General features: G+C 48.6%; 5 protein-coding genes across 5 annotated transcripts; 3 read left to right on the plus strand and 2 right to left on the minus strand.

The window, feature by feature from the left end:
- Positions 1–6,653: 6,653 nt before the first annotated feature.
- BCR38DRAFT_486732 (uncharacterized protein) lies at positions 6,654–7,613 on the plus strand (the record flags this gene model as incomplete). Its single annotated transcript, XM_040864065.1, has 2 exons — positions 6,654–6,743; positions 7,095–7,613. 2 exons carry the CDS (start codon positions 6,654–6,656, stop codon positions 7,611–7,613), a joined length of 609 nt encoding a protein of 202 aa, XP_040714300.1.
- A 1,393-nt stretch (positions 7,614–9,006) lies between these two features.
- On the plus strand, positions 9,007–11,378 carry BCR38DRAFT_467090 (alpha-L-arabinofuranosidase; the record flags this gene model as incomplete). The annotated part of the gene is made up of 7 exons (XM_040862738.1): positions 9,007–9,132; positions 9,195–9,686; positions 9,755–9,871; positions 9,922–10,111; positions 10,178–10,609; positions 10,662–10,807; positions 10,869–11,378. The coding sequence occupies 7 exons, from the start codon at positions 9,007–9,009 to the stop codon at positions 11,376–11,378; spliced, it is 2,013 nt and encodes a 670-aa protein (XP_040714301.1).
- A 1,879-nt stretch (positions 11,379–13,257) lies between these two features.
- Positions 13,258–15,137, plus strand: BCR38DRAFT_438682 (isocitrate dehydrogenase subunit 1). Its single transcript, XM_040860592.1, has 3 exons — positions 13,258–13,442; positions 13,581–14,617; positions 14,690–15,137. The coding sequence occupies exons 1-3, from the start codon at positions 13,410–13,412 to the stop codon at positions 14,772–14,774; spliced, it is 1,155 nt and encodes a 384-aa protein (XP_040714302.1). The 5' UTR covers positions 13,258–13,409; the 3' UTR covers positions 14,775–15,137.
- Positions 15,138–19,198: 4,061 nt separating this feature from the next.
- BCR38DRAFT_458967 (uncharacterized protein) lies at positions 19,199–20,777 on the minus strand (the record flags this gene model as incomplete). Its single annotated transcript, XM_040862230.1, has 4 exons — positions 19,199–19,832; positions 19,885–20,292; positions 20,353–20,460; positions 20,584–20,777. 4 exons carry the CDS (start codon positions 20,775–20,777, stop codon positions 19,199–19,201), a joined length of 1,344 nt encoding a protein of 447 aa, XP_040714303.1.
- Positions 20,778–22,845: 2,068 nt separating this feature from the next.
- Positions 22,846–23,773, minus strand: BCR38DRAFT_240511 (uncharacterized protein). Its single transcript, XM_040854383.1, has 2 exons — positions 23,064–23,773; positions 22,846–22,973 (listed from the first exon to the last, which is right to left on the minus strand). The coding sequence occupies exon 1, from the start codon at positions 23,585–23,587 to the stop codon at positions 23,111–23,113; it is 477 nt and encodes a 158-aa protein (XP_040714304.1). The 5' UTR covers positions 23,588–23,773; the 3' UTR covers positions 22,846–22,973; positions 23,064–23,110.
- Between the last annotated feature and the right edge of the window lie 124 nt (positions 23,774–23,897).

Here is a 23,897-nt window from a genome sequence, read left to right on the forward strand (position 1 = left end):
GATAGATAGATCAATCAACAGAGGATCTACGCAGAGTCATCAATAGAGGATTGAATCCCTCACTACTTATACTAACGAAAAGGTACTTCTACCTCGAATTCTAACTTGCTGTTAATAACGTATCCTTATTATCGCGTTTTTAGTAACTATATGTAACGAAACCTCTAATAGTCTAGCTGCGTAAACCACTAAAGAGTCTGTAAGGGTTTGTGCTAGTAAGTAAGTCCTGCTGCGGAGTCCTTTAGCAATAATATCGGGGTCTGACGTATGGAGTATCGGGCTCTGGGTAACTGAAGTATTCAAGTAGGGTAACTGGGAATAGAGTCGTCAAGGCAGTTTGCCTCACCAATGGGTTAGATTGATGCTTAGATTGATCACTGAAGTAGAGACTGCCTATCTATGAAATGCCTGGGAGTCCTGTCCCTTATATGCCCATCTCTCCTTCACTGATCCCCACTTGGATATGTTGGTTGTATCCACCCCTGTAGGTCACGTGACCTATCGGTCCTTTCCTTCCTCCGATGCGGGGTCCCGTGATCCTAGCGTCTGTATCCACCTGGCCTGCTGACGGGCCTGTAATGTTGGTTCAGGGCCAACGGTTCGTAACATAAACCTCCTGTCCCTCCCTAAGTCTGTGCTACAACCCCTGCCTGAACTACCGATAAGTGTGGTAATGTGGCACTTAAATTCGTCCTCAGGGGTGCGATGCTGCTGATGTGCAGAAGATGCTCGACTATTTTTTGTCGCGACAAGTCGTAGTATCTGCTAATTGGGGTTCTCGTCGAGCGTATACATCTCAACCATACGCTCAAGTGGATAGACCGTAACGTGGTCTAGACGCTCGCAAGAATCGCGGCGAGAGGGCGTGCTGCGCGCCTTCTATCGTGAGGGGACGGGTTCGCCGACGAGCGTTATCGGATAGGTGTAACGAGGATACCACACGTCTCACAATATAATAGTCAGGTAGTGCAAAGGGTAGCTAGAAGTAGGCCAGTGTATGGGTGCGTATATTGCAAGACTGATTCTTGCAGAATCTAAACTAGGTGCGAGCGTCTCGAGTTCTCCTCTTAAGCTGGGCGGTTCCGGGGTTTTACCGGATCGGGGCGAATCCCTCCCGACTCAGCTTGTCAGCTGAGACCGGCCCGCCACAACGGCTCTTTCCTTACAATAGGCGAGGTCCGATAAGGGGTCGGATTAACGATTCGAATTCTGGACCGGCTGTCGAGTTATATTCCGCCGACGTAGTGCTTGACGGTCGACTGGCTAGGATGCTCGTAATCCTAAACTGCACCAATCTCCCTATTATCGCTAGGTAGGCGAAGTCAACAAGGTGGGCAGCGCGCCGTAAGGGTTGACTAAACCCCCTTGTGTGTCAGCTGCGGGATTCGAACCCGCGACTATAATAATAATAATATATTCGAGATCCCGGTAACTATAGTATCCGATAGGGTCTCCCTCTTTATAAGCAAGTTCTAGGTAATAGTATACTACCTACTAGTAATTAAGAGGAAGCTAAGTACCGCGTACTACCCATAGACTAATAGGTAGACGGAGCGGTAGAATTAGAATATAGAAAACTTCCTAAGGGCGTTCTATAATTTTAATTAATATAACTAGGTATCGCTACTACCGATAGTATAGTTTGTATATAACGTAGCGTAGTACTCGGCTATTAATGTTACACGCAAAGGTGGTCAAAGATTTGTGAGGTTGTAAAAGCATGACATTCTATGTAATCCTACGGAGCACGAAGGTTGGACTTAGTCCCGAAGGGCTAAGTCACGTGGTAACCTTGGTGGTCTTGGCAAAGCCCACTAAGGTTGCCTAACAATTAATATAGTACTAGTAGAGGCGCTATTTAGCTATATATTAAAGGGGCTATATAATATTAAAAGGGACGGTAATAGGCCGATCCGAGCTATTATAGTGATACGTGACCCCATGGGGGGTTGCCCTATAGCTAGAGATAAGATAGATAAGAGCTATAAAAGAGCTCTGCTGTGACGGTCAACCCTCGCAGACTCACTACAACCAGGTGACTTACAGCTGGAACACCTGCCGTGGCAGTGTCAGATGGGAAGCCAATCATAACCCTTGTAGGAGCCCCGCCAAGCGTGGATGACTTAGTCGCGCTCCCTCAAACCTAAGTTGTCATCTTCTTTCCTTCGCTCCTTAGAGTAGAATCTTCGTCGATAGCACCTAATCGAGGTCTATACCAATGCGATGCAACCCAGGTCGTGACATCTGCCAGGCCAGAATAGCTGACCTGGCCATCCTTTTCCAATACAACAATTCACACCCCATATGCACTCGCATCATATAGCTAACAAGCGTGTCTAAGAGCTCTAAAGCTATAGGGATACTATTATATAGCTCCTTAAGAGAACGAATAAGGACTATAAGAAGCGGTATAATAGGCGACGAGAGACTATATCCCTCGCCGTAGGGGACCTAGTAATACTATCGACGAAGAACGTAAGATAACGTAGTCCACGGTCCAATTGCACACTCTGGCAGACCTTATACGACAATGTATAAGTTAATTCAACCACAACGCCTATCATCAATTGAAACTACTCAGAATCGTTATCTTCAGACGTCTCTACATCATTTCCACAAGTGCGCGCATTATGCCCGGGCTCGCCGCAGATTCTACAGCGCCGTACACGCGCAATTCGCCGCCTCGTACGACCACCAATTTGACGAAATTCGTCATGTAACTGCCCATCAAACTCTCGTTGAGACTGTAGGTCCTGTCCAGCTTGTATACGAAGTGACCCTCTATCGGTTTGTGATTGGGCTTCGGTTGGGTTGTTCGGAGTCTTTGATTCCCAAGGGACGGGGAGACCAGCCGAGCTACCCGGAGGTGTTGGCGTATGTAATTTCACATCGGGCTGTGATATGACATAATCTGCATCGTACGGAACTATCCCTACCACTCGGAAACCTCCTTGGATATTTGAAACCGTGAAAGTTGCGTTGTACGCGTTTAAAAACGCCGGTAAAAAGTCTTCTTTCGAGATATGACTTATATGTGCTCGCATGAGATCTTTGATTTCTTTTCCGTACGCTCTTTTTAACCAGCAAAAACAACCAACATCAAGAGGCTGGAGCTTATGCGACGAATGAGGAGGCATAAAAAGCGTGACGATATTGTTAGCTTTGCAATATACCTCGAAATCGGTCGAGTGATGGCTTTCGTGACCGTCGAGGATCAATAGGCGATGAGTACCTTTCGTACGAGACTTGGTGTGATGATCGATGTGTTTTATCCAATCTTCGCCTCTCTCGTTCGTAGTCCAGCCATTTTTAGTAACTGCGATAACCCAATCAGGCGGTAATGGGCTGTTTTCGTACCATGACGAGAGGTGGGTTTTGCCGGCGAAAATGATGTACGGAGGGAGGGCATAACCGGACGACCCAACGCCTTGAATAACTGTAACCCATTCCCGATTTCCTTGCTGGGCTGCTCTAGGCCTTCCGCGCCGATCAGAAGTCGTCACGACCATTTCGGACGAGATTTGGCCCATCACAAAACCGGTCTCGTCGAAGTTGTAGATATCCTCCTACTGGATCGCGTATTTCGCAATTGTATTCCGTACCAGGTCAAAACACGCGCGATACGCGTCGGGGTCTTCGCAGAGGACTCTATGATAGTCGATCCTTCGATTTAAACGCGTCCGGAGGTCTGGTTGTCGTCTTACGAAGCTCGAGGCCCAGTTGACGCCGACGCGCCCCGCGTCGCGACTTCGAAGTAATCGGTTGGCCATTGTGAAGGTCAACCCTCGCAGACTCACTACAACCAGGTGACTTACAGCTGGAACACCTGCCATGGCAGTGCCAGATAGGAAGCCAATCATAACCCCTGCAGGAGCCCCGCCAAGCGTGGACGACTTAGTCGCGCTCCCTCAAACCTAAGTTTGTGATCTTCTTTCCTTCGCTCCTTAGAGTAGAATCTTCGTCGATAGCACCTAATCGAGGTCTCTACCAATGCGATGCAACCCAGGTCGTGACAGCCATATCTTCAACACCACTCAATCGGGGAGGAAATGCTCGCGAATCTAGGTCGGTTATATGTCGTACGATTGCCTCTTCTTCGGAAGGAGTCAACTTTTGCGTTGGCGATCGCGTAATCGCTCGAGCGGTTTTACCGTCGCGTCGATACGCAAGGGTTCTAAAAGGTACGTTATAGATCTGACCAGCGCGACGTACACTTAATTTTGGATCAGATTGAAGCGCATGTAATGCTAGAATCATATTGTCAGATAGGGCACCTGGTTCCTAGGTTCAAAAATAATATGGCACTAGAGAAGACTATTGTCACTTCAAGTTCAGAAGGCGAAAGGTGTCAGATAGGGCACCTGGTTCCTAGGTTCAGAAATAATATGGCACTAGAGAAGACTATTGTCACTTAAAGTTCAGAAGGCGAAAGGAACCCCTCTTCTCAAAAGTAACACCAAAGTTACCGACATGTTCTAAAGCATCTATAAAAGGCAGAGCAACGGGAGTTCGCGAGAACAGAAGACAGACAGAGAAGAACACACCTCATTCATAATACAATCTTATGCACTTCTGACTACTCGATTGGACACACGTGATATTCGACAAAAGGAACCCCTCTTCTCAAAAGTAACACCAAATTTACCGACATGTTCTAAAGAATCTATAAAAGGCAGAGCAACGGGAGTTCGCGAGAACAGAACACAGAACAACACACCTCATTCATATACAATCTTACGCACTGCTGACTACTCGATTGGACACACGTGATATTCGACAGGAACCGGTCTATTACTAGGTAATACCCGTAGGGAGTGACGATACCTTAGAATATGAGGTCGACTATATTATAGCGTATGTTAGGCAACCTTGGTGGGCTTTGCCAAGACCACCAAGGTTACCACGTGACTTAGCCCTTCGGGACTAAGTCCAACCTTCGTGCTCCATAGGACTAGATAGAATGTCATGCTTTTACAACCTCACAAATCTTTGACCACCTTTGCGTATAACAGCGTATAAGGGACCGCTAAAGAGTAAGCGATACTTAGTTCGGTAGAAGGGCTACAACGAGTTAGAAGATACGTAGGAACCGAAACGATACTTATTACGGGAACCACGGAAAGAATACGAAGATTTAGTAGTACGACGTTGTTACGAACCGTTGGCCCTGAACCTGTCAGATAGGACACCTGGTTCCTAGGTTCAGAAATAATATGGCACTAGAGAAGACTAGTGTCACTTGAAGTTCAGACGGCGAAATGAACCCCTCTTCCCGAAAGTAACTCCGAAGTTCGGGGTCAGACACCTGAACAATGCACCTCCGACATTTCCGAAAGAATCTATAAAGGGCAGAGCAACGGGAGTTCGCGAGAATAGAACACAGACAAGAACACACCTCACTCATAATACAATCTTATGCACTTCTGACTACTCGATTGGACACACGTGATATTCGACAGAACCAACATTACAGGCCCGTCGGCAGGCTAGGTGGATACAGACGCTAGGATCACGGGACCCCGCATCGGAGGAAGGAAAGGACCGATAGGTCACGTGACCTACAGGGGTGGATACAACCAACATATCCAAGTGGGGATCAGTGAAGGAGAGATGGGCATATAAGGGACAGGACTCCCAGGCATTTCATAGATAGGCAGTCTCTACTTCAGTGATCAATCTAAGCATCAATCTAACCCATTGGTGAGGCAAACTGCCTTGACGACTCTATTCCCAGTTACCCTACTTGAATACTTCAGTGTCAGAGAACAGAATGCCATAGGCACCAGTGGGTGTCAGGACACTGAACGCAGGACACCGGCGGGCCGCCGGAGGGGTGTTTCGGACAAAAGACTCCCGAATCATGATTACAATCTATGTGAAGCTTTGGGATGACGAGAGTCAAGATCCTTGGCATCGCCGACCCTGCTGTTATGCCGGGTCCAAGCGGCGGCCTAGCTATCTATATAAGGACCATCTCGAAGTAGGATAGGGAAGGAGTTGTCAGAGCCACAAGTGTCATCCGAGGCGGGCCGGCTTCCACCAGGTAGGAAGCCGTTTGCAGCGGATAGGGAATCGCTTGGTTGCAGATAAGGAGCCGCTGTCCAAGATATTGGCCGAAGTCGGAGGAACACAGACATACGGAAGCAAACATCCAGAATCCAAGAGAGAACCTCGGCTGGCTATAAGTAAGGAGTCGAGACGGAGGAAGATAGAGAGGGCAGAGATCAATGCATCACCGTGGGCACCCCTACCTGAGACCGCCAGTGACCACCCGGTATTACGTAGGAGGGACGCCCGTTACTCCCCATCACTCTGTACTATTGCCTTCGGCCTAGCCGTACCCTGACATTCAGTTATCCAGAGCCCGATACTCCATACGTCAGACCCCGATATTATTGCTAAAGGACTCCGCAGCAGGACTTACTTACTAGCACAAACCCTTACAGACTCTTTAGTGGTTTACGCAGCTAGACTATTAGAGGTTTCATTACATTCAAGTCTACCAACAATGACTCTCATAAAACAATGAAATGGAGGGAGTAGGGAGGAGATACAAAGTTTACGACATTTAGACGCAGTTTACGAAGAACCTACCCCAAATCAACGGTTCAACTCAGATGGATGGGTCTGAGGAAGAAATAGAATTGAGAAGAATGGGTGGTCATCGAGGTATTCGCGATACAGAGGTCTCGGCAGCGAGACAGTCATCCGATCACTTTGATACCGAGACTTACACTTCATCTGTTAGTGTTTAAGATAATCAGCTCTGAAATAGAACTACCCGAGGATGTAATAAGCCATGGTATAGGTCATAATTACCCCCCGGGGGGAGGATTGTGATTGCTAAAATAGGCACACTATCGACTTCAACTGACAAATATTAATTGTTCTGGGTGCCTCCTTAGCTGGTTATCCCAAAGTTATAATAGCTGAGACTCCTGCGAGTTAAATGAAGAAAGTTTAATTCAGAAACCACACCACTAAAACACTTTATACTAGGTTACAAAACTTCTAATAACAGTAAATCTCTATATATCACTTACAAAGTACCCAGCTGGGCTAACACTGCCCCATGAAGTCATCATTCCGATTAGAACCATTTTCCCGGTGCCATTCAAATCCTCGCTGGACTTACGCTCAGTGACACCTGGTCACCAGATGCGGACGAAGATGGTGTAACGAGTGGATCTCTGTACCTCACAGATGATTTCTGGGCCGAACCATCGACAGTGAGTTGCAACTACCCATACACACTGGTCTTTTCCCAGGTCACGGCGACGACGACGTGGGAATCCCGGCCATTTGTAAATACGACGGGCAGCACGACCACTACTATCGACCCCCCGCCTTACACGACGGAGCTTGTCCGGATATCCAAAACGACGGTGGTCAGCAAGCAGGTATCCGAAGCTAATAATACTATCGAGCCGAAGCCTGCCCAAGGCCCTACGTGTATCCCCATAAACCTCATCCTCTTTACCATCCAGATATTCCCACCATCGCTGGACCCATTCTCGATTCACAATCCCCAAATCATAATTGGTCCTGTACTCCCAGGAAGCAAGCCAGGCTCAGCGACGAAAGACGGCCAGCCCATGCCAGAGGAAGAATAGGTAAGCTGCCTTGAAGCCCGTCTCGCCCTACAAGTAACACGAGTTGACATGCCCACTCGACACAGCGTGCTCGACGGTGACGACGACGGCAGCGATGATTACCTTGGAGTAGGCGAGGGTAACACGCCGGCAGACTACACAGTAAGTAGCCCCAAAGTACTGTGTATCCCCTTTTAGTCCGCCTTTTTCAAAAATAACAAAAGGTTCAAATTCCCTTCGAGTCCGTTCATATCGGGTATAGCCCCTACAGTTACTAACCATAATTGTCAGGCTCCCAGCGCGGGCACAGGCACTCCAACTACAACAACGGTGACAGCAACTTCTCAGCCACCGCGGGAAACATGGTTCTTTTCACAAGCTGATGAGCATACTGACCGCCTCATAGGACATGTCGCCGCACTCACTCATCTTTGGCTTTGGACACATTATCATAATTGCCAAGGTTGCCATCAAGAATAACTTACCGCTCAACCGCATGGGCAGGGAGGCCCCTACCCCTTGCTACGGAATATCCGGAAATTCTTCAAGCTCGCCTTGTCTAAATGGACGTTTGGCCCATCAGTCATCCAATGCTGGCAATTTTCCACCTTCGACATGATGGCTCAGTTCACGCAGGATCAAGTCAGTTGAAACACCCGCAAGTGCATGTAGAATTTGGGTCATTCGTCATCGCTGAGGGTCAGGATTGTTTTCTTTAATATCCACTTTCGTTCAGAAAGCTTTTGTATTTGGAGACCTTGGGGGGAAGAAGGGGCGGGGAAATCAGCAGATTGGACGAATCCACCACGAACCTGACCGTCGACATCATTGGGCGTTCCGGACTCCACAGACAATGGGATGCAAGTCTACTAGTGGTGCACCCGCAGAACCAAGGCTGGATATCTCTTGGGGGTATTCCACCACTAAGAGTTCTGAGGTGCTTCAAACCGACGACTTAGCGTGGCATTCGGTCGTTATTACTCCAATGCCGATACGCGACGGCACAGCGGCCGTATTCTTGAGTCAGTCGTGATCTTAGAAGAACATGATGGTATAATTAATTATCTTACTGAGTCACCGTCACAAAAAGACGCGTAAAACCACCCGATAGGTGCGCATATCATGTCAAGCCCTGTTCCCTGGTATTTACGATCAAAATAATGATCCATTCGTATTGCCTGCATGCCGTGGTTACATGGCGTGGAATTCCCCTGACCTGGGGCTTGGGGAAAACCTGGAGACCCCAACTCCCCGCAATCTCCGAATATGAAGCTTTTTTATATAACGTCGATGAGGTAGTACCGGGAGAGTGCGTCTTTTGTGTTTGATGCCATTGGAATTTCCTGTTGGGTTCGATCACTGCCGTTGTGCTGCCCCTTGTTGTTATCACGTCGTTGGATAATTCGAACTCGACATGGTGTCACTCAAGCTTGCGGCCCTGGCTGCTGCCGTCGTATCCCTAGCAGCTGCTGTCAACATCACGGTTAGCTCTGAGGGAGGCAATGCTACTAGTCCACACCAATATGGCTTTCTCCACGAGGTAAGCAATTGCATATCATCTACTAGAACTTATGGAAGACCGAAACTAATACGACCATGCAGGATATCAACTACTCGGGCGACGGCGGGCTCTATGCTGAACTCATTAACAATCGTGCATTTCAGGGGAGTGCCGTTTACCCAGTCACACTGGCCCACTGGTATCCCATCAACGGTGCCGCTCTAAGTTTGCAGAACCTGAGTGAACCCCTATCAACGGCCCTGCCTATCTCCATGAACGTCGCCGCGGGCAAGGCAAACAGTTCTGTTGATTCTTGCAACCAGTCCAAAACCATCATTGGCTTCTACAATGATGGTTACTTCGGCATGGATGTCAAAATCAAGAAGTACACTGGGTCATTCTGGGTCAAGGGTGGATATGACGGCGTTTTTGAGGCTTCCCTCCAGTCCAACATTACCGGCGAGGTGTTTGGCAGCACCACCGTCAAGTCCATGAGCACGTCGCTCGAGTGGATTGAGCATCAATTCGAGTTGACGCCGGAAAAAGACGCACCCAATTCCAACAACACGTTTGCCATCACATTTGACGCCGGAGTAAGCATTCGAGTTCGCATTGCCAACTGTCTTTATCGACGGAAATTAGCTGACTTGACTTGGAAAAGGGTATTGAGGACAACTCCTTGGATTTCAACCTTATCAGCCTGTTCCCTCCAACATACAAAGGGAGGAAGAATGGCATAAGAGTCGACCTTGCCGAAGTTCTTGAAGAATTCCATCCTGTAAGTTCACGAGCGCAGATCACATAGCTGCATTTTCTGACGGTTCCTAGACCCTATTCCGTTTCCCGGGTGGTAACATGCTCGAAGGTCTTACCAAAAATACGTGGTGGGATTGGAAGAACACCATTGGACCACTGAAGGATCGTCCGGAATTTGACGGTGTTTGGGGTTACCCGCAAACCAATGGGCTTGGGCTCATGGAGTATCTATATCTAGCCGAAGATATGGGCATGGAACCCAGTAAGTTGCTTGGCACTAGCTGTATGGTACTAAACGTAGCAACATACTGACATGGTTCCAAAACAGTCGTTGCAGTTTACGGCGGTATGGCTCTTGACGGCAGCGTCACCCCTCAAGACGAGTTGCAATACTTCATCGACGACGCTTTGAACGAAATCGAATTTATTCGTGGTCCAGCGACTTCGAAATGGGGCTCAGTTCGTGCCAGTCTCGGTCACTCCGAGCCATTCAAGCTGCAGTACGTTGAAGTGGGCAACGAAGACTGGCTTGCCGGTGGTGCTGAGGGTTGGGCAACGTATATGAAATACCGCTTCCCCATGTTTCTCGAGGCCATCAGCACCGCATATCCCGATATTGAGGTTATCTCGTCTGGCTCTGTCTTTGACAACTACACCATACCTGAGCCTGGGGCTGGAGACTACCATATCTACGGTACTCCTGATTCCATGGTTGAGCAATACGACTTGTTTGACAACGTCACAATCCCGCATATCATTGGTACGTGCTTATTAGGGCTTGAACTGGTTGAGATAAAGCTAACACCATAAAGGAGAGGCTGCAGCAGTCCACCCCAACGGTGGCACTGACTGGGACGGCGGACTGATGGAGTATCCTTGGTGGGGCGGTGCTATTGGCGAAGCCGTTTCTCTCATTGGATATGAAAGGAACGCAAACAAGATCATCGGTGCATGCTATGTTCGTATCCCCAATACAAAAACAGTGACTGGATTATTTATCACTTTACTGACCGTCTCAGGCCCCCATCATCCGAAGTCTCGACAGCTGGGCTTGGGCTTCAACAATGGTCCAATTCGCCGCTGATCCAGCATTGACTACCAAGTCCACCAGCTGGTATATTTGGGAACTATTTGCCGGACATCTCATGACGCACACTTTGACTTCAACAGCGGACTTCATCCCTCTGTACTACGTGACCGGAAAGAACGAAGACACTGGGGCGTACATATTCAAAGGCGCTGTGTACAACTCGACCAACGAAGCAGATATCCCCGTATCCTTGTCGTTCGATGGCGTAGAGGCAGGCACCGAGGCCGAACTCACCATCTTGACCGGGCCCGAGAACCCGTATGGCTACAACGACCCTTTCACAGGTGTCAATGTGGTCAAGACCACCAAAGAGAAGGTTGTCGCTAGTGAGGACGGCGTCTTCGAGTTTTCGTTGCCCAACATGAGCTTCTCGGTGCTCAACACAGGTTCTTCGGCTCTGTCGAAGAGGAGCGAGATGAGGCACGGACAACGAGGTTGAAGCCATGTAGTTGTACACATAAATGACGTACAGATGCTCAACCAATTCAGACGTTCCAGTCATTGTATGAACAGAGCTCGATATTAATTGCCTGATGTCCTGCACTGTAAAAGCTCTGTCGATCACAGTGAGTGGTATGTCAGGCTCAATAACAAAGAACTGGTGTCAGCAGGTCAGAACAGGTCAGAGTTCGGTATCGACAATCTAGGCTGGAATGAACTACCTAACCGCATTGACCACCTTTTTGCATGCACCCCCATTTTGCAGGGAATTTCTACGCCTCAACAACACGACGTCTCTCAATTTACCTCGCAATTGCTCCCTATCTACGTACAAAATGGCTAATCCAGTGGAGAATAGTCTGGACGATTTTGAGCAGCGAATCGAACGCGCTAAAGAGCTTGTCTGTCAGGGCTCTTCCCAGGCCGTAGCAGCTCATCGGTACGGTATCAAGGGGACTACACTGTCCTACCGTATTCGTCACGGTAATTCGCATCGCGACGCGGCCTCCAGGCAACAAAAGTTGACTCCAGAGCAAGAGGAGGTTATCGTGAACTGGATCCTACACGAAGAAGTGTGTGGACGGGCTCCTAGCAAGCGTTATGTGGCCGACTTCGCTGCCGAAATCCTCCTTGCTCAAGGGGATAACAATACACACTCGGCCAACACTGGGTGGATCACTTCGTTAGCCGCCATCCACAGATACGTACCAAAATTGGGCGCGTCATAGATGCTAGCCGAGTTAGAGCGTCCGATTCGAACAAGATCCGAGCCTACTCGAATAGAGTCGCCGTGCTGTATTTACCCTCACACTGCAGTGACGATTTCCAGCCGTGCGATGTCGGGCCGTTCTCACCTTTGAAGACCTACTACCGCCAAGAGCTCAGGGCTTACGCTTCCTACAAGGCTACAGCCCCAATTTACAAGCAACGTATGCTAGGAGCATATCTACGTGCCTCGGAGAGAGCCTTTACTACGGAAAATATTAAATCTGGCTGGCGGAAGACTGGTATATGGCCCCTAGGCTCCGAAGGACTAGTCGACGTATCTTGTGATCCTCCGGAGCCTCATATATCACCACCTTTAGTTGATTTTACTCCTCAGAAAGCGCAGCAACTATCTAGCCAACTACAGTCGATAGAGAAAGCCGAGGGCGGGGTATCTCGTAAGATTCGTACCCTAGTAGGCAAGGCGGGCAAGGCCCTTACACTCCAGGCCGCCGAGAATGCCAAATTACGTATCGAAAACGAGCAACTATATAAAGAACTCGATAAATAAGCTCCAGATATACGCCAGCCCGTCGAGCCAGACCCGAATAAAGTATTCGTTAACTTATCAGCGATCCGAACAGCCCAGGACAAGCGAAATAAGCGAACACGGCCTATTTTACCGGATAAGCAGTTAGAAATTGATACTTTTCTCGAAGGAAGGGCCCCTCCTAAAAAGAGGGCTCGAAAGAATATATCTAAGTCTTCGGACATTTAAATTAAGTATGTTCTGTATATAAATAATATGGACGAGTATTTAGGTTGATTCAGTTAGACCCTGCAAAATGGGGGTGCATGCAAAAAGGTGGTCAATGCGGTTAGATGGACTGAAGAAACTAGATTGGTCTAGCACACCACCTAACAACTCTGCTGGAGAAATTCAGAAGTGAGAGTGGTCAAAAGTTCAAGTAAAGTCTAACATTTCTTTCAATTATGATGTTGGATAGGTCAAATGTTCCAAATGAGTTGAGTGGCATATGGGAGTTCAAGACAAGCGTTCGCCTGCCGTCACGCTAAAACTATGTTAGGCCTAGCGTTACAGGTGACGTTCTAGCCGAAGGTTTGAGAGCTCGGAGCATGTCGGCCCATCGGCCCAATGGGTGGCAGTTTCCCACGATGGGCGGCTGTATCTCTTGTTTGTGCGCTATTTGTTATCTGATTTGGCCTGGATACAGTACTTTTACCTCGCTGCCGAAGTCTTTCTCACGACCAGCATTGCATCCTTTCCTCCCCACTCCAAGTATCCCTATATTCAGTCGGTACGATGCTGTCGCAAAACTCTGCCCGAGCTGCTCAGGTAAGCTTCTCTTCCCTCTCGCTTCCTATGCGTTCCAATTGTCTCCAATGCCAGCTTCAATGGCCGCCGCTATCACATGTCCCCCTCCTCTACCGAGTACTACCGAGTAAATAGCTCACGCATCATTCTCATTGTCAGCGCCTGGCGCGAGCAGCTGCCCGCCAGCAACCGCAGTTCCAGAATGCCTCTCGATCCTTCGCGACGGTGCAGTCCGACATCTTCAAACCCACTAAATTCGGCAGCAAATATACGGTCTCGCTGATCCCCGGCGACGGTATCGGTGCCGAGGTGGCCGAGAGCGTCAAGACCATCTTCAAGGCGGACAATGTGCCCATTGACTGGGAGGAGATTGAGGTGTCGGGTGTTGAGTCGGGCTCTCCAGGCAGCGCCGAGGCCATGTTCCGCGAGTCGGTCGCTTCCCTCAAACGCAACAAGCTGGGCTTGAAGGGCATCCTCCACACGCCCATTGCGCGCTCCGGCCACCAGAGCTTCAACGTGGCCATGCGCCAAGAGCTCGACATCTACGCCTCAATCTGCCTCATCAAGAACATCCCCGGTTACCAGACGCGCCACAAGGACGTCGACCTGTGCATCATCCGCGAGAACACTGAGGGCGAGTACAGCGGACTGGAGCATCAGAGCGTGCCGGGCGTCGTTGAGTCGCTAAAGATCATCACCCGTGCCAAGTCGGAGCGCATCGCCAAGTTCGCCTTCTCCTTTGCCATGGCCAACAACCGCAAGAAGGTCACGTGCATCCACAAGGCCAACATCATGAAGCTCGCTGACGGTCTCTTCCGCAACACGTGCAAGGAAGTGGGTGCCGAGTATCCGTCCATCGAGTACGCCGATATGATTGTCGACAACGCCAGCATGCAGTGCGTCTCGCGGCCCCAGCAGTTCGATGTCATGGTCATGCCCAACCTCTATGGTGGCATACTGTCCAACATTGGCGCTGCTCTTGTTGGTGGGCCGGGCATTGTCCCTGGCTGCAACATGGGCCGCGATGTCGCTGTCTTCGAGCCTGGCTGCCGTCACGTCGGCCTTGATATCAAGGGCAAAGACCAGGCGAACCCCACCGCTCTGATCCTGTCTGGTTCTATGCTCCTCCGTCACTTAGGCCTGGATGACCACGCCAACCGCATCTCCAAGGCGGTCTACGACGTAATTTCCGAAAGGCAAGTTTATTATATCTTCTATAGTATTATGCCTCTGGACTGGAACCATATTCGTACTGACATTTATTACAGCAAGACGCGCACCCGCGATATGGGTGGTGACGCCACGACGCACCAGTTCACCCGCTCCATCCTCGACAAAATGGAGACTCTATAAACTGTACACCGCTTTCCCTACCTCGAACCTTTCCCGAACTTTGATACCAACGCCCTCCATCTCGAGCTTCCGCATGATCGTCAGTAGACCAATCAGGCGCCCGGGGATGATGAATGGGTGCATGGAGTCACGGGCATCTGATGACGACCTCGGCCTGTACTGTAGGTAGATTAGGATAATACGCATTGCATTGAATCATTTTTAAACCGTGGATCTGGACTTGCCTGGTTTCTACTGTCTCAATATCGTTCTATTTAGCCGTCCATACGACCTGCCAAACCGCTTCAGAAGGCCGGATGATGATTTCAGCCCAATTTGCCTATGAGCAACTGGGTTGAGAACCCCTTGTTATGTTAATCAAAGGCCATGTTACCTTGGAGATCATTAAGCCCAGTCAGGCTTTAGAGCTCATCTACCCATTTATTAATATGGATGCGTGTCGACCATGTGATATTGCGGGCAGGGCTGAATTTGGAGGTTTGAGTACTGTTTTTGCGCTCGGCGGCTCGAGCATTGTAGCTTGGGAACATTCCTGCTAAGAGCGGCAGGTTCAATGGTTCGGGGCCAAGTTGAAGACGCTGTTTGGCCGTAGTATCAACAACTCACCTACAATCGTTACCTTGTCGACTGCCTGTCTAACCGTTTGCCGCCTAGCTCGCCAATATATGTGCTCTTATCTAGTATCGTTCGGTTTTAGCCCTTTTGGACCCACGACCGACTATCTTCAATCTCGGCTTCCAACAACTATTTGGTTCCCAGGTCGGTCAGGTAGGTGCCATACGTCCTGACCTTCCAAATTGCAGCAATGACTTGATTTTACACTGTGCTTTTTGACTTCAACTCGGCGCTGAGCATTTTGCGAGCCATTTTGGTTGGCACTGGTGTCGTTTTGCCTGGATGAGGTAAGGAAACGGCTTGGTTGGATCGTGATACACCGAAACACGAGGCGGGCCGTGAAAACCGGGTAACGATTGATTCCTGATGTCTCGGTGGGAAAGTAGAAGCAACATGATAAACAGGAATTGGAGTGTTGTTGGAAATCGATATGAGGCGGGGTGGGGGATGTTGAGAAAACGGTATCGAGCTTCGCTTATGGACGGACGACTTGTGCATCGTCGGCCTTTCATAGACTGAATTGAAGAGAAATTTGTGAATCTGAAAGGGCGAGGCTTGTCTGGCTTTGGATGCCCACTGGAGTAAGGCTACGTTGTCAGGTTCCCCTGACGGATCGGCATCGTTATGAGACACTATTGCAGGTATGACATTTGACGAATTGACGCTAATTCGATATAGGAATTCAACATTGTGCATATTATTTTTTGGCGTTGCTGCCATTTACCCTTCTTGCCATGTCGTCTTCACATCCCCAGGCCAGTTTATACCTGGATAACAAGACTGGAATATAGACATCCCACACTATTTATCTCCTGTCGGACCTTCAGTCTGGTCACCTGCTTGACTGGATTCACTTACCTGTGTCCTTCAACTCCCTTCGCCTTCGATCAGGAGGCACGGACTACTTGCTTGGTGGATAACTCGGCTCTCATCTACCCCATACAGCTGAATACTTTCGCCAAGAGGACCTTTAGTAAGCATTCAAGATGAGCGAGCAATTATCCTGCCCCTCGTCCTGCATTCTAGTCCCCTTTCCCCTAACACCTTCCTATCCTGCAGACTCTATATCTGTCTCAGAAGGTCCCAAACCTTTGTGCTGACCAACTATTAGTTCTGTGTACACCAAAATGGGCATAACTTCTTTATTGTTGCTCATCTTCTTTGCCCCCCTAGTTAGTAACTTATAATAAAAACAGATTGTATCAGCAGATATATAACCCTAAAGATACCCTGGTCTTTGGAGTCGATATAATGACCAGGTCAAACGAGGTCAAACGAGCACTGGTTCCACATAGCTGCTGACTCACCATTGCTACTTTTCTCCTCTTACAGCTTTGCTCTAATATGTTCCATGCTCTTCTAACCACATTCAACGTCACAAGTCGGCCAATGTCGCTACTGACTAATACTTTACTGCCTTCATCAAGCAATATTAAATAATATTAAATACGCCGTAGGTGTTAACCCTCGGTACCTCTACAAGTACTCCCTTAAGGGGCTATAGATGATATAGCGGGCCCTTAAGCCGCGTCGGGCGGTTATACAGGTAAACTTGTAGCCAAACGACTACTAAACCTCCTGTCCCTCTCTAAGTCTGTGCTACAACCCCTGCCTGAACTACCGATAAGTGTGGTAATGTGACACTTAAATTCGTCCTCAGGGGTGGGATGCTGCTGATGTGCAGAAGATGCTCGACTATTTTTTGTCGCGACAAGCCGTAATATCTGCTAATTGGGGTTCTCGTCGAGCGTATACATCTCAACCATACGCTCAAGTGGATAGACCGTAACGTGGTCTAGACGCTCGCAAGAATCGCGGCGAGAGGGGGTCCGATAAGGGGTCGGATTAACGATTCGAATTCTGGACCGGCTGTCGAGTTATATTCCGCCGACGCAGTGCTTGACGGTCGACTGGCTAGGATGCTCGTAATCCTAAACTGCACCAATCTCCCTATTATCGCTAGGTAGGCGAAGTCAACAAGGTGGGCAGCGCGCCGTAAGGGTTGACTAAACCCCCTTGTGTGTCAGCTGCGGGATTCGAACCCGCGACTCGTCACCGACCCAAGTGGGCGAGGCTCAAATCGGTACTTATCTACCAGCGAAGTGACCAACTACACCAGCCAACCAAGCAATATTAAATGCAAAAATTAAATTAATTTTGGTAGCACTGTATACTCTCCTTTGGTCCCAACAGTATCCAATTAAGAAAAGCTTGCCCCCAGACTTCAACTGGCCAGATTCGACTGTGCTCACTAGACTGTAGTCCCGGACCTCTAAGCCTAGCATGAATCACGATGCTGACTCAAAGAAAGATTTTCAAATAGATAACATCTTCTGACAAAACTCCACTGAGCTGCCATCCCAGACTCCTTGTCAAGTATTCTAGATTAATACAAGGCAGTGATTAACTGCCTGGTGGCCCTTGGTCTCCATGTCACTCCTTTGAGCCAACAAAATTGCTGTAACTGACATCTCTAACTTAATAGTATAATGGACGTCTTGGATATCGGAGTATCTAGCCTTATCCTTGGCCCGTCTTCCTGGATCTTGGTGACTGTCTTGAATAGCGCATATCGAGTCCATTATTCCGAAGATCGCGAAGTGTCTTGCTTTTTAACGTGATTGACCTGACTATTGCCTTCCCTAGATCTTCATAATATGCCCCAGGCGGCGAATATTCTACAGACATAATTCACACAAATAGCGTTCTTTAGCCTAGAGGTAGCTATGTGATGACGATATGTAAGCATTCCGGGAGTCTTCCCACGGACTCGGCTATCATGTAAAGAGTTGCGAATAGTTAGCCTCGGCAGCCCATAAGTATCTAGGTGATGAAGATATATTAACATCTCGGTAGCCGTTGCGGGACCTATCTTCATCACCTAGATACTTATGGGCTGCAGAGGCTATATATATACCCGCCCCACCAACCCCCGCCAACCCCGCCTCCGTGCCCAAACAATTGCAACTTCTGTAGACAACAGTACTCAACGTGATGACAATATACAAGGATTGATGGACCGCACCTCAATTACTTCTCTTGACACCCAAAACTTTGGAATTGTGTGGCTTTAGATTCGCATGAAGGCTTCAAATCCTTTGTCTGCAACATACAGGTTTCCACATCGTCACGCTGGTCTCACTCGGCTGCAGAATGCTGTCTTACATTATTACTGGTTCGTATATATTCAAGACCTGGAAAGAAAATCTGAATTCTTGGATTTCCGCATCAGTTCAATGAATCATGAATATTTTCGAAACAACAGCGGAATGCAGGTCTTGTCAGATGTATTGATCTATGCTATCGTCATGTTCGTCAAACGAGAGAGCGCCCGCGGCTGCAAATAAAGCAGAATGAAAGAACAGCGCCCAAAGGCAAACAAGTCCAGGATCAGAACGCCAGTGACAGTGCCGTCCCATAAATTTTGAGCCACAACCACAGCAGGAACGATGCCATACACTCAGCAGAGGCTACGAACTCGCAGAATCATCATGGGCGGCATCCTCAATCGCGGATGTACTGGTCTAGAGACAATGTTGTTAATTATAATATCAATCCTTTATTTGGAAGTGTACCTACTTTATAAGTCCAGAGAAGGCGGTAGTCTGCTGGAACGTTGTGCTGCGCAGGAAGGTTTGTGGACTGACGAAGGCGACGAAGCAATTGATCAAGTCAAATGCAAAGCAAAGGAAAGAGTTGGTGTTAATGGCATCGTAGAGTATGTAATCGAAATTGAGGAGTAGACGGAAAGGCGATATTGACTCGAACGCCGAAACGCGAAACGCCAAGGTGCAAGTTTGTGGCGATTACTACAACGTCTCAAAGTTAGCAATGTTCTCTTTGAATACAGGGTCACAACGGCCTACCTGAGGACCCAAGCCACCCGGGGGTGGGCCTTGATGACCATTACCACCGAACGGAGGACCACCGAAAGGAGGGCCGGGGGGACCTTGAGGACCTTGCGGACCAGGAGGGAAATAATGAGGGGGCGGGGGAGCAGGGCGATAAGGGGTGCCTACCCCCGAATTGTTCTGGGAACGACCCCATGACAATCGGACGCGCGAGTTGCCAATCGGATACCCTTGCATCTGATTAATGGCCATTTCAGCCGCATGTCGATGAACGAATTGGACGAAGCCACATCCCTTGCCAGGCGGAATCTTAACATAAGTTATTTCACCAAAACCTTGGAAGAACGATCGCAGCTCATCCTCAGTGACATAACCCGAGAGTCCACCGACGAAGACAGTGGTGTTATTTGGGTCCGTAAACTGATTCATAGCCATTGGATTAAATCCAGGTGCTGCTCCTTGTGGCTGATAACCGTAGTTGGGCTGCTGCGGAGGCATCCATTGGTTGGCCATACCTCCGTGGTGCTGAACCGGCTGAGGTGGCATCATCTGATGGGCTCCGAAATTCTGGAAACCCCCGCCCTGGTGGCTTCTACATTCAGTTAGTATTTTATGATTACAAGTGCACCAGTGGGAAGACATGCCTGTTCTTTGGCGTCGCAGGGGACACACGCATTGGTCGATTGCCACAGTAAACACCTTGCATCTCCACAAGAGCCCGCTGCTGATCCTGTTCGTCAGAAAAGCGAACAAAGCCATATCCTCTAGATTGTCCCGTTTGCTGATCCGTCATGATCTTAGCACTCTTGCAGCTAGGGAATCGAGCCTGGAAGAGTGCTACAAGAACAAATTCGTTAACCTCATGGCCAAGGTCACCAACGAAAATGGAGTATTCCGGGCTTCGGTCGTCGCGTCGGTCGACGAGGCCACCACCGGAGGCCCAATTGAGGCGGAATACTCGATCAGTATTCGGAACAGGTGAGCCGTTCAATTGCAAAGCCTTTTGCGCAGCGTCTGGTCCAGAGAATTCGACGAAGCAATACCCAGCATTACTAAGTATGCATAATGTCAGCTGTAACCGAATAAGTAGTATGATACAAGATTCGACTAACCCAGAGTGACGATCGCGAATAATCTTTACTTGAACGTGTTCATTCATAGTTGATGAGAAGACGGAGCGGATGAATGATTCATCCATCCAGCCAGCCAGCTCACCCATCCTGCGGGAGGTTAGTATACCATATCTAGGGAAAGGAGAACAGTAATGTTAGGCAGCTTCAAAGAGTGGTATGAGTTCACAGTACAGTGCATCGATAAATCACGAGCGGGTGGACCGCACGTACCATAGAGTCTGTCGCGCTGATTCGGCAGACGTAAAACCGGGTCCAGAGTCGCCGCCGCCTTGACCGTTGGTGGGAGCCATGGGAAGGCCAGTGGGAGGGCCGCCAGGACCACCAGGACCCTGCGAGCCTCCATCACCTTGCGAACCAGAGCCGTTGGACGGTGGCTTGCCATTGAAAGGGTTGAATCCGTCCATGGCTTAATCTAGGGATAGTTGGTGTTATTGCAGCGTATGGTTGCCGAAATGATGGTGAAGATCTGAGACCAAGGTGTACTTAGTAGGTAGTCATTTTTAATTGTACAGATGTGGAAGAGATGGCCCCAATGGTCGGGCCAAAATTTTGGAGCGAAGAGCAGAAGCTCAACGATTGGCGGCTTCAAGCCGTAATGACAGGGGAGAGTGGTTGTGGAGGGGAGGAGGGATAGCAGTCCAACAGATGTAAAATTGAGATGACGGTGTGACGGGTCGACGGGTTATTAATTCGGGTTGAAAGGATTGAAGGCCGGTAAGCCACGCAGGGTGTTAAGGAATTAGAAAGATGGGCAAGTGAACGTATTCAGGATGTGGGTGGGGCAAGGCAGTGACTATGGCCTTGGTTGAGATATTTATCTGTCATTGCTTGTAGTGAGGTTGGGGGGAACCAACTCTTGCAGATTGCTTCACAACCACGTATTGACTGTCCAAGAAAGGCAAACAACCGGAGAGAGGGGGGAGGATGAGGACAGTACGATAACTTTCCGTAAAAGCAAACGAAATGTGACTTACTGTACTACTTGGTGCTTCACCAAAAGCAATTGATTTTGGGAATTGAAAGCCCCGTGGCTACAAATCGGTTACGCGTCAGTTGGGATTCTTCTACTTATCTAGGTCAGCTAGTATTACGAAAATAAACTCGTGACCGCACAAGACTCCAACTTCGGAGTTGCAAGTATCGTCGCAGGAGTTTTGGGAATTGAGAATATTGCGTGCAGGTGTAGGAGGTAGGAGTCGTGAGTAGCTCATGAGGTATATGAAAAGGACCAAGATGATTAACCAGAAGGCCAGCAGAATGAATACAACCAAATCCAAGTAGTCTCGACTGCAAATATAGCTCTAGTCAGGTTAAGTCCCGGGAGGGCAAGCGTGATTCACCCAATGTATCTGTGAAAGTCGTGATGTTTGCGAGTCCATACACAATGCCACTGGCACAGATTAGACGGTAGGCTTTCAGCTCGCTGCCGTTCAAGTATTGTGCGGATACAGTAATCTATCTCGAGATGAGTGCTAAGGAGAAGGGGGAATCAACAGGATGTGTAGAGTCTGAAGAGTTTGATCTCAGTTTGTTCGAGGCGAAGGAAAACAAGGGCCAAGTGAAGAAATCGAGGGTGAAATTAGAACAGAAAGGTAATGAGTTTGGGACAAGTTTAAAGCATCCCAAATGTGGTGTTAAGAATAAGGTGAAGATCATTGTACAGCAAAATGGTACATTAATGAAGCTCCGCAAAAGTCACATATAATTTCTGGAAGACGGCCGTGGAAAGGCAATGAAACTCCCATGCTTCACCATGACCTTCAAGACCATAATGAGAACTTCCGAATAATCCCGCAAGTATGGCAGTGTAGGTAGAATCGATGAACTGAGGATGGTGTACTTACCGGTATGCTAAGAGGATCTTTCGAAAGGGTAGGATAGCTGTTTGCTGATACCTTGTCTGTCGAGTAACGTATTCGGAACACCTGCCTGGAACAACGGCAATTATTAGTGATACTAAAGGTTGTGAGAAAACGCAATTTTCAAGGAGAGAAGGGCATAAAAGTATTCTTAAGGGTCGTGATGGTAGCGGAAGGAAGTATCGAGCCATGAGGATGCAATAGAATGAAAAAGTGGTCGGCAGGGTAGAGACGCAGAGGAGGACCAATCATATCGTTGATGATGGGATGACAACCGCCGGTGATTTCAACCAAGATTTCAGATCAAAAAGGTCAATTACTCACCCAAGCAGTTTGCAGCCGAGGAAGGTGGCCGCAATACGCAAAGATGGGTGAAGACGACGGATGCGTAGATTTTAGGAAGTGGAATCGCAAAGGGAGGCTTGATGGGTAGAGAGGATTATGTAGGAAAGGACCAAGGTGCAGAAGAGACCCTATTTGTGAGGATTATGGCAGAATGGTGGCAGCTTCTGTGCGGGAAGAGCAATGAAGCAGCGCAGGCGTCGAGATGAACTTACAGCATTCACTGGTAATTGCCTCCTCGAGTATGGTTGACAAGTGAATCTTGCTGCCTTTGTCAAATGTGACAGGGTTGATGGGTCGTGTCGTTCAGACTCCGGCGCTTTGACCAATTGCCAAATATGTCGATTATGTTGGTACGTTGGCTTAATGACTTATGTGTTGTTTGGGGATGTTCCACAGCTATTAAGAATGTGTTCAGTCTCGCGTTCTTGTACGTTGGATCTTTTGGTTTATGATGTACCGAGCTGCGATGCATGAAGAGTTACTTACTGTGAGATTCAGAGGACTTGACTCCAATTCGTCGCTAGAAATAGTTGCTAGGCAGTGGACGGAAGATGCGAATGCGTAACTGGACGGAATGCTTCATTAGGACAAACCATGTCAGCAACAAAATCAAAGTTGTTCGCAACAGCAGAACCCTCCATGCACAGGCTTTTCGACGATAGAGAATAACTTGGCGTTGCTATCCACTTGGCTTCGTCCGAAACACATGTTTCTCCCACACTACAAGCATATGCCATATCTGCCCAGCACAAGTGGAATGATACACTACAGGTATATTTTCGCTCAACCAACGAACACCCGCATTCGTACCAAACAATACCGGTTGGTTCTGATTTCTTGCAAGCATACAAGAACGAAGGCCTGAAGAACTGTGTTATGGTACGGGAAGATTGACCATGCGTCAAGGTCGAGAAAATGCCAGGGACACTAAACAAAACGAATGGGATGAAGGTACACCAGGATAGATGTGCACCGCAAGATGATGGGATGCTATAGACAAGGAATACCATGCCTCAAGTGAGAATACTGAGAAAATTGCTCACCAAGTGATATCCAGATCCACACAAATCAGAGACCAGCAACGAACGCCGACGCCCCAAAGTTTCTCGCCCGGATGCAGATGAGAATGCAAACGTCAATACCGAAGCCGTGTCTAAACTTTTCCTGTTCGCCGACCAAAGACACGAATAGACGCTTGATCAAGATGCACGGTGGTATGCACACGTCCAAGTCGTGACACGATTTAGAGACGATGCTGTTGGAATATTCTACCTGTGAGTGGTCCTCTGTCAGCTATTAACCCGCCGAGCCTCGACTATA

This window comes from Pseudomassariella vexata, assembly GCF_002105095.1.
Source record: "Pseudomassariella vexata strain CBS 129021 chromosome Unknown BCR38scaffold_9, whole genome shotgun sequence".
NCBI lineage: Eukaryota > Fungi > Ascomycota > Sordariomycetes > Amphisphaeriales > Pseudomassariaceae > Pseudomassariella > Pseudomassariella vexata.